General features: G+C 39.9%; 2 protein-coding genes across 2 annotated transcripts in view; both read right to left on the reverse strand.

Moving 5' to 3' along the window:
- LOC121913138 (gastrula zinc finger protein XlCGF57.1-like) overlaps positions 1-10,918 on the reverse strand; it is a 72,661-nt gene that overhangs the window by 50,207 nt on the left and 11,536 nt on the right. The window lies entirely within an intron of this gene.
- Positions 4,855-9,667, reverse strand: LOC121913177 (gastrula zinc finger protein XlCGF57.1-like). Its single transcript, XM_042435868.1, has 2 exons — positions 9,399-9,667; positions 4,855-6,276 (listed from the first exon to the last, which is right to left on the reverse strand). Exons 1-2 carry the CDS (start codon positions 9,460-9,462, stop codon positions 4,952-4,954), a joined length of 1,389 nt encoding a protein of 462 aa, XP_042291802.1. The 5' UTR covers positions 9,463-9,667; the 3' UTR covers positions 4,855-4,951.

A 10,918-nucleotide genomic window follows, 5' to 3' on the forward strand; every position in this document is an offset into this window, starting at 1 on the left:
TTCCACAAAACATTTTCACTTCAGATTGATGGTTGACCACCTCAGAGTGTCACTCAGACAATATCAGGACATTCTGATGTTGAATTTCAAAGTTAAAGCCCTCTAAATGTTAGTTCTATCTCTCACAGGCTCCGCCCTCCACTGGACTCTATGGATAATACTGTCCTCCAATCACACGGCCACTGAAATTTGCATAACCATAGCCAGTCATTGACGACGTGCCTACCTGAATATATGAGGCGTCCACAGTATATAAGGCACCGTGCCCTGATGTCCAACATCCTTTCTTCTTCAGCGATCAGTGATTTTTTCCCACTGATGGCCTTTCTCCAAGGATGGAGCTTCAAGAATCTTGCTACTACCCGTCATGCCTCAGCATTATCCCCGGCAATGACCCAGATGAATTATGTATATATTTTTTATTTATTTATTTATTCATTTATTGTTAGCAGGCTGATTGACTGAATGAATGTGAAATCGCGTTCACTGGAAGGTTACTTTTATTAGGTTCTTACTATAGACTGTATAAAAATATGGACGTAGTTACCGTGACGTCACTCGTTGGTTTCTGAAGAGCGATTTTGAAGCTCAAAGTTGAAATTGACAGTGCTGTTCCCTTTAGCCCCAATGTCAGAGGTCCACACCCATCAGGAACCTTACCCCTCATGAGATTATTATAGGTAGACCAATGACTATACCAAGTAATTCAGTACTAGGAACTTGCGCTGTCATTGAAACTGAATGATGTCTATTTATACTGGACCACAGTGCTACCATACAAGAAATAACTAACTAGGGGTGGAGCTGAATCAGAATACAGTACTAAGAAATGTTCAAATAGTGGGTTTTTTACAAATATTATTACTATGTAAAAATATTTTAAAAATTGTTTGTTTTTGGCAAGAAAAAAGAAACATGTCAAATAACAGCATGCAGGTCAGGGCCTTGTAGCGTAGTGAGGTTACATCACTGTCTCTGTGTCATGCATGTATAAATAACTGCAGGTCTGTATATCCAGCAGAGCTGAGCCTGTTGGCTGACTAGTTAGGGCAGTAGTCTGTAGTCTGGGAGACCAGCGTTTGAGACCTGGTGAAGGAATCCTACTTTGCTACAATACTTTATTAAAGAACACATTTTAACAATTTGATATCCTAAAATCAGAAGTTTAATAAAAACAAAAACAGGATCATTATGTCTATATCTACTTTTATTCAAATACAAATACAAATAATTTTGCTGTCTCAATACAGATGCAAATACAAATACTGCACATCCCTACTCTGCCCACAGATCTTTATATGTGTATCATTACCTCTCTTTCTAGTGAACATTGTTTTGTTTTTTTCTACTGAAAACTTGAATCCTGACGAAAATTACCATTTTTCCACCACGATAACTGCCTCTTATATTTTTTGCATAATATGATTAATATTCTTTCACCTTTTCCACAAGGCTTCCACAAGGCTCTAACTCTGTTCATCATCCGATGAACAACTGATGATTGACTTTGAATAGAGGTAAGAACACTTCTGATATGAGAATTAATGCAAAATTCCTCAATCCTTTCCACCAAGCCATAGTTTAGGAATCACCCCTGAGAAAGGATCATATAATTATGGCTCTTTAATGAGAGACAGAAATTTAATGGATATACTTTTATGTATTCTGGAATGCTGAGAGCGAGAAATGTTTCATTCTCTCTGTTGGATGAAATCTTCATTGGCAGCGAGGTCCCCCGTTTCATTTAAAACTTCAGAAAAAACACCTTGTTCCATTAGATACACATGTGAAGTGGGAACATGTTCCGTGGTGTAAGGTGACATCTGCTGCTTGTTGTCTTGTATTGTAATTTGGTTAATGGACTGCACTTATATAGCGCCTTTCTAGTCTTCTGACCACTCAAAGCGCTTTCACACTACAAGCCACTTTCATCGATTCACACGCACTGATGGCGGCAAGCTACCATGCAGGGTGCTGGAGCAGCAATCGGGAGCAATTTTGGGGTTCATTATCTTGCCCAAAGACACTTAGACATGCAGACTGGAGGAGCCAGGAATTGAACCACCGACCTTCCGATTAGTGACACCTGCTGTCAAGAATATCACATTACATGTAAAAGTCACTACAGAGCTCAGTTGCTGTGGAAGGTTTAATGAATCAGCCACTGCTGCACTGACAAGTCTGTGTCTGTCTAATGAATGTTGGGACTTAGTGACATGGTATAAGTTGGACTAATAAAAAAGAACACTTGTGACCAGCCTGTGTCTATAACAAACAATGTGAAGGACCTTCTTCTACAGAAGTCTTATACACATATTGACACCTATTAGCAGTCGTAGTAGCACTATTTAGATCAGTTCTTCTTTACATTCATTTAAGATCTGAAAGTTTCTGTGTTCCAACAAAGCCCTTTTCATAGACTTGTTTTCATAATGGCCAGTTTTCCGTCACATGACCCTATTTTTGTGTAACAAGCTGATTATTCCAACTCATCGATAATTATTAATAAATTAACATAAAAGTGAATATCCCTAACTACAGTAAATTATTAATAATGTAATTTGTAATAATTAGACCAACAGAGCAAAAATCAGCTGGAACATTAACAATCAGATCATTAAGGCTCACTCACACACTTTATTTCCTGACATACATGAGGAATCACAGAAGAAAAAGCCAATCTAAGGATGCCATGGTGATAAAAAATTTCCCACTGGGTAAATGGTGTTACCAGTTACACCAGACATTTTACAAGATGAAATATTTGTCGATGATGCTCAATATCTGCAGAGTGCTTACTTGGATCTTAAACATTAGAATTTTGGTTTAGATCTTCCTCTTACTTATGAGTTAGTGACGGTGGGCTTAAGGTTGCTGCCAGCTGGTTGTCCTTCATGTACAGCCAGTCTGCACCACACACAGATGCAGGGACAAGCCAGAGGACGTCCGCCGGCCGCTTAGAACCGGAACTGAAACAACCTGCCTGCCATCTGAAGAGAGTGACACACCCAGAGCAGACTGAGAAGGCAGAGAGCAGGAGAGTTTCTGCCAAAAACAAGCACCAACACCCGGGAGACATGAGAGCAGCTGCTCACTAACAGCTACGTGTGTTAACAGCAGAGAACAGGAGGGAGGACAGATGTCTCACTCTGCTACTCTGTGCTATGACTCCGATGACGACACTTTCAGTTTATAATTGTAGCGTCCGTCGTCCCACTAAGTATACTAGTAAGTATAATATGCTTCATGAACGTGGGTGCTGAGACACAAAAATGAACTAAATGGGTTTTATTTCTATTAAAAAAAAGCAAAATGAAGGTATGGATGGTGGGCAAGTGATGTAATCGGTGTAACACTGGTGACACGGACTACTGCAGCAAGCCTAGCCAATAATATACAACAGTTCACAAACTTTAAAAAAACAGCATCTATATTACACACATCTGTAATCATCATTGTCACCATCAACTCCTGATATGAGAACCTTTATGCTAAATGTTTTTGGAAAATGCTTAATGTATGTACTATGACTTCTTTCTTTTGAACAATTCATAAACTCACATTTTTGTAACTTCATGACACGAAGAGGATGGAGCTCCATCATCTTATTACTGCTTTCAGTTAACAGTAATTTCTTTCTGTTTCTCATATGTATTTAGTCTTTCCTTAATAACTCAAGTTTTTTGGCCAGTCCACTCCCGAGCCCAATTACCAAAAGCATTCAGTCAGTTTGACTTGTGTTTCCTTTAACTTTACTCTTAACCAATTTGTGTTCATAGTCATTTAAATTTTTCAATTTTCTTGAGCACTTACTGCTGTTAATACCAAAAAAACACCTTTATATACTATTAAAGTGAAACTCACTCTATTACAAAACAAAACACCAGGACAAACCATTGCCATGAACATTAACGAATTTGAAGAGATTTCCACTTGTGTGAAATGAACATGAGCACCTGAAAAGATTCTCTTCTGAATGGGTTCATTAACACATGAGAAAAAGAACAGGTTTTTAAGCCAGTATTAATCCCATATCACTTAAAAGGTGTCTAAGGCTGCATTCAGACTGAATCAGGCGGTGCGATGTTCAGCTGCAGGGTCGAGCGGAGGTGTGCTGTGGGGGTGTGGGCGTGTTTATTTGTGCTCTACAATGTAACCACTGTGAAACAATCAGAAAATAATGTTTTATTGATCTGATTCACTGGCTCTCTCGCTACCAGCGCTCCCTCTCTTCATTCACTATCTAGCTCACTGGACCACAGCTGCTCTCTCTCTCTCTCTCTCTTTTTCTCTCATCTTTTTTAAAATGAGTCGGGAAGCCGACAGCAAAGTCTAACTTTACTAATGTTATCAAGCGAAGAGAAATGTCCTCCCCTCGTCCTAGTAACGTCTTGTCAGTCTGATCTCCCGCTGTGATTGGTCACCGCAGCCTTCAGCCGCAGTGACGTTGGGTTTCTCCAAAAGTTGACTCTGGCTCAACTTTCCGGTCGCAGTCCGGTGCGGTGCCGCAGCGGCCAAAATGGCCGCAGCCGAGCCGCACTACCCCCATTCAAATGAATGGGATGACTGTGTTTTCACCGCACCGCCTGATTTGGTGTGAATGCAGCCTAAAGCTGACTGAGGGTCACTGGTCTCCTTCCAATCATCATCATTGTCTAAGGTTCAGGAAAGTCTGAAACCTTGTCAGCACTAACTGGTTGTAAATGTCTATCTGGAGGTGAGTTCCTGGCAGGTTCTGATCCTCCACAGTCCTCTCCATCAGCTTCAGTTTCCATCTGTTCAGTTGGGCTGTTGAGGACTCGTCAACACACTTGTTTCTTTTGAACTGTGTAGACTGCCTGAATCTTTGGTAGCAAACACTGCAATTAAACTGTTTCCCCCCCTTTGTGGACAGCCAGGTAGCTTGACAGATGTAACTTCTGTATAAATCTTTTTAGCGCAAACAGAGCAGCTAAATGGTTTCTCTTGAATGGATTCTCATGTGTCTCTGCAGATTTCCCTTTTTGTTGAATCTAAAACAACAATGGGAGCAGCTAAATGGCTTCTCTCCTGTGTGGATTCTCATGTGTCCCTGGAGATATCTTTTGAAGCCAAATTGTTTACCACATTCAGAGCAGCTAAATGTCTTCTCTCCTGTGTGAATTCTCATGTGTAGCTGCAGAGTCACCTTCTGGTTGACTCTTTTACCACAAACTGAGCAACTAAATGGGTTTTCTCCTGTGTGAATTCTCTTATGCCTCCTAAGAGACCCCTTGCATACAAATCTTTTACCACAAACTGAGCAACTGAAAGGTTTCTCTCCTGTGTGAGTTTTAAGGTGGTATTTCAGTCCTGACTGAGTAAAAGATTTACCACAAACTGAGCAACTAAAGGGTTTCTCTCCTGTGTGAATTCTCATATGTTTCCTAAGAGATCCCTTGTATAAAAATCTTTTACCACAAACTGAGCAACTAAAGGGTTTCTCTCCTGTGTGAATTCTCTTATGTCTCCTAAGAGACCCCTCACATACAAATCTTTTACCACAAACTGAGCAACTAAAGGGTTTCTCTCCTGTGTGAGTTTTAAGGTGGTATTTCAGACCTGACTGAGTATAAGATTTACCACAAACTGAGCAACTGAAAGGTTTCTCTCCTGTGTGAATTCTCATATGTCTCCTAAGAGACCCCTTGCATACTAATCTTTTACCACAAACTGAGCAACTGAAAGGTTTCTCCCCTGTGTGAATTCTCCGGTGTATGATCAGGTGTCCCTTTTGGCTAAACTTTTTACCACACTCGGAGCAGCTGAATGATTTCAACTCATTACAACTAATATGAGACTTTAAACCTGACTGAGGTTCACTGGTCTCCTTCCATTCATCACTGTCTTCGGTCTCAGTCTCACTGTCATCGGTGTTGGGTTCAGAAGAGTCTGAAGTCTCGTCATCAGTATCAGATTGTAAATGTCTATCTGGATCTGAGTTCCTGGCAGGTTCTGATCCTCCACAGTCCTCTCCATCAGCTTCTGTTTTAATCTGTTCAGTTTGTCTTTGATGAAGCTGTGAGGACTGAGGTTTCTCTTCATCATCTTCAGTCTTCACAGGGACAGGAGTGAATGTGAACTTGGTGATATCAGCCTCCTCCAGCCCTTGAAGTTGCTCTCCTTCCTGACTGGTCCAGAGTTCCTCCTGTTCCTCTTTAATGTGTGGGGGTTCTGGGTCCTCCTGGTCCAGACTGGAGCTCCTCTCCTGCTGCTCTTCTTCACCAACAATCACTTTTCGCACATCTAAAGGTAAAGCTGAAACACAGACAGACAGACAGCTATTAATGTAAACACATGAACTTTTGTTCCATCAAACCTGATAACCATAATTTATGTTAAAGGTACCATGTGGAGTTTTCAAACACTAGAAGCACTTTAGGAATAGTACTGAACAATAGCTAAGTAAGTTAACCTTAAGTTTAGGGCTCCGATTAATGAGAATTCCCCTTATCAAAATAAGACTGTGTCGACATTAAACTGGCTAAATTGTAAAACACCGTTTTCGAGCAAAAACGACATGCGTCTACAGCAGGTGATTCAGCTCGTTTCTGCAAATACCTCCGTCCACATTAAAATGCTAAAACGGGTAATTCTCCTCCTACTGGATATGTGGGGAGGACAGACGAAATGAAGTCCTGAAATTAAGTTTACTAGTGCAGTGCCTATTCAAAACCTGCCTGTTTGGAACAGGCCTATTTCTCAATACCTAGAAAGAACAGTGCCCATCCCCTGAACACTTCTAATGCAGGCTACTGGTAGATGCTACAATATACCGATGCTCCCTGAACGCCTCACATGGAGAATATCTGGAAACTACAATTTTGAGTTGAGCTGAAGTTGATTGGATGAACTGTAGTGCCCATTCAAAACGTGCCTGAGACATCCTGCACTATGTCTTGAACATACATACAAAGCTTACCTCTCTAAACTTTTTCAATTCATTCTCTATGGTAGTTTTATCACTACGGATGTAATCCCATCTCTGACCACAATGTGGGTTGGCACTGTCTGTATTTCCCCTTGTTGAATCCACATGCAGAAGAAGTCGAAGCAACGTTGTTTATGAGGTATTTTTATATATTTCTGAACGTGCCTGTGACATTCAGCAATAAGTCTTGAACGCACATACCAAGTTTCGTTCACAGTACATAGTTCAATAGTAGAGCTTAAGCGTCTTAAACATTTTCAAGTCATTAACACTACGGATGTAATTCCACCTCTGACCACAATGTGGATTGCAATGGCAGAGTGGCGCTGTCCGTAATTCTGCTTGTTGACTCCACACGCAGAAGAGGAAGCAAATCATTGTTGTTCATGAGGTATTTTTATATATTTCTTGAGAGCCGCTTATCCAAAAAACTTCACACATTGACATTGCACTGCCCCATTTCCCCCAGCAATCCACTCGCCAGGTATGAAGTAGATCAGATGAACAGTTCTTCAGATACGTGAAGGACATACATACATACATACAGACAGACAGATAGTAAGAGATTCCTTGCTTTATATAAACAGATTGCAGCAGATTCCAACAGTTTCAGTTGAGAAAGGTGGTGGATAGCTACGTTTAACTCTAAATAAGCTGTCAGCAACACTCGCATGAAGCCGTCCACCATTGTTGTTGTTGTGTTTCTTGTTTTTGCTCTTCCGATGAAATGCTGTGCTACTGCCACCATGTGTTTTGTCAGCGATATGACAGTGTTTCTACAAAGCTCCCCCATACACACTACGACGCCAAACCAGCGTTTACACATTTACAAACTCTGGAGGACGTTTTGGAAATGCTCCGTTTTCAGAGGAGAAAAACCATAGACTGTATAAAAATATGGACGTAGTTACCGTGACGTCACCCGTTGGTTTCTGAAGAGCGGTTTTGAAGCTCAAAGCGAGCCGCTCCGGCCGTCGCCATCTTGGCAGTGTGTGATGCTGCCTAACTCCCAGCCAATCAAAAATGGGCAAAGAGGCGGGCCGAATGGCTGAAACAAGACACCTAGCGGCTGGCGGACCTGTCACTCAAAGCAGCCATGTCCTTCATTATGCATAACTTTACGGCTTAATAAAATTTAAACGGGTGAGTTATAAATAAATTCACCCCCCGTACAGTTGTCATGAAAGAGGAAATTAGCTACAGAGACCAAAACCGTTTTTTGTACCAGACTGTAAACATGTTTATTTCTGCTGTAAAGTTGGACATGTTAACATGGGGGTCTATGGGGATTGACTCGCTTTTGGAGCCTCAAGTGGTCGTTCAAGGAACTGCAGTTTTTGGCTTCATTTTACAGCCCCGGAGGTTGCTGCTTGAGAAAAACGCTGTTTTAGTCTGGATGGAGGAACAAAACAACAAAATCAAATGGATAGAAGAGGATGCGTTTACCAATTTAGCTGGCTTAGTGTAGACATGGTCTTAATCATCCAATTGATAATCATTTGGTTTGTAAAATTATGAACCAATTTTCAAAGTATTTAAATGTGTTGTTTTGACCAACCGTCAAAAATGGACAAACTGGAACTCAGAATTTGGGTGATTTTTCCTTCATTTCTTTACTACTAAAGTAAATTGCAGATGAATTTTCTATTTATTGATCATTTCACTTTCCATATCGTAACATTTATAGACATGATTCAAACGATGAAGGTAGAGCTGCAACTAATGATTATTTATATTATCGATTAATCCAATGATTATTTGTCTTGATTAGCCGATTAGTTGTTTAACCCATAAAATGTCAGAAAATGGTGAAAAATGTCAATCAGTGTCAAATGACAATCAATCAATGTCTTGTTTTGTCCACAACCCAAAAATATTCAGTTTACTGTCATAGAGGAGTAAAAAAAAAACAGAAAATATTCACATTTAAGAAGCTGGAATCAGAAGATTTGGACATTTTCTTTTTTTTAAAAAATGACTCCAAACGATAAGTCGATTATAAAAGTAGTTATGACTATTTTGATAATAGATTAACTCAATAATGTAAAACAAAATAAAATAAATTTAATGAATAAATCGTTAAAAATAAAACACTTTTGCAGCTTTGTCCAGTTATTAACGCTTCACATTTGTTTTACTTTCCTTTTTAAGAGCATCTTTGCTCTTCCAGGAGAAGCTGTTATTAGTTTATAAACCATCAAAGCAACTTTCTGTACCTGCAGCCTGACAATCAATTAGAGATTTTACTGTGTAAGTTTAGATCTGTTTTACTGTCATGATGACTAAATGAAAGATCCCGCAGTGAATCACACAGCTAACACATTACAAACTAAGACACAACATGCAGAAAGACAAAATAAAACCTCACAGCAGGAGCGAGCTGCGGCTAACGTTAGCTTAGCTCTCCCTGCAGCGTTAGCGTGTTTTCAGCAGTAAAATCCGCACAAACCTTCTGTTCGCAGCTTCGTTTCAGGGTTTGAAAGGACATCCAGCACTTCACGGTGTCGGTCCATCTCTCCTCCGCTCACTACACTGATAATTACCGTTTTTCTGCGGTTATTTACAGCCAGGCAGCGGATTCACTCCGTTCACTGCTCGCATCATTAAAGCCGGAAAATATGACTTCCGAGGACAGGTTTCAAAATGAAAGCCTCTCCGGCGGCCTGTTGGATGTTTTATAATATTCAGGAATAAATTCTCATTGGAATAATGGAGGTCTGGTCACTAAAGCAGAAACACGACGCTGAAGTCAGCTTCTGATTTGGGGTTAAGGGAAAATTTAAGGCTGATTCTCCGTTTTTTCACCACTTACACTTGTGAGAAAGTGTTAGACATCGTAGCAAAAAAAGCCTTCAAGCTGTTTAAACCCACTTTCAGATTTGTGAAACCTTTATTTAGCTTATGAAAATAAAAAAGGGTGATTTCACTACTCTTTTTTTTACCCATCCTCCCCAAAAACCAGTATACTTGGAGCTGTCAAATCTTAACAATAATAATAATGAGTCCAGATTTGATGATGGTAGTGTTTGATATGGATGGAGAAAAAAAACAGTTAAATTTGTCAGTTTGTCAGGACAGTGACCAAACTGAAACAAAGGGAAATTTGTTCCAAGCTCCACTAATTAAACTTCATTTAATGATAGATGCAAATGGACTGGAGGCATTCCCATGTGTCTACCTGTAGTATCTACAGGCGTTTACCTTTACTCTACTGAAACCATATCACGTTTCACGACTTTACAGACACCACACCTGTGAATCCACTAGGGCAAGATTTGTTAAGTAGGGTAAACTAAACTGCACCATCTATTGCACACCAGACGGCATCCTTCTGGAGACACAACAGCTGTACTAACAGCCCTGATAGATCAAAATTGACCTCTGAGTGAATGATAGAATAGTGTCCAGTGTGCCCCCGTCAGTATGGTCCTCCTTTCACTTTGTTAGGTACATCCAACACCAACCTGAAAATCCATATGTACAGCATATCAGTGATATATCAATGTCTTTATCTATCTATAACATCAGTCTCCTGTTTTCCTTCAAAATTCAAACAAATTCATCCATGTCTAAGGTATTTGTTATTTATTTCTCATGGGCCAAGATCACCAAATTCCTCTTTCTGTCATGTAACATGATGCACTGATAAGAGGTTTGGACTCATGACCAATTACCAGGGCTGTTACATACAATTTATGCAACTCATGAAAAGCTTCTTTATATTTGGACATGTCTTGACCAACATTGGTTTTGCAACAAAAATTTTCATTTTTCAGTCAGACTGGTAGAGGAGGTATGACGCCATCGACAGGCGACCAAATGAAACAGTCCGTTACTTTGATTAAATTACAGATTTCTCTGGGTTTGAAAATTGTTGGAAACATTTGGGATAATGTAAGTACACAACTCAACAACATATATAACATAGGTCTAGTTGTTTTTAGACATTTTAATGTGGAATAATTACAT

The sequence above is a fragment of the Thunnus maccoyii genome, chromosome 15 (genome assembly GCF_910596095.1).
Source record: "Thunnus maccoyii chromosome 15, fThuMac1.1, whole genome shotgun sequence".
Classification (NCBI taxonomy): Eukaryota; Metazoa; Chordata; class Actinopteri; order Scombriformes; family Scombridae; genus Thunnus; species Thunnus maccoyii.

Excerpts from the sequence above, each read along its gene's own strand:
- LOC121913177 (XM_042435868.1), bottom strand. The coding sequence starts at position 9,462 with ATGGACCGACACCGTGAAGTGCTGGATGTCCTTTCAAACCCTGAAACG. Across the intron at positions 6,277-9,398 it reads AACGAAGCTGCGAACAGAAG|CTTTACCTTTAGATGTGCGA; the intron begins GTTTGTGCGGAT and ends TCTGTGTTTCAG.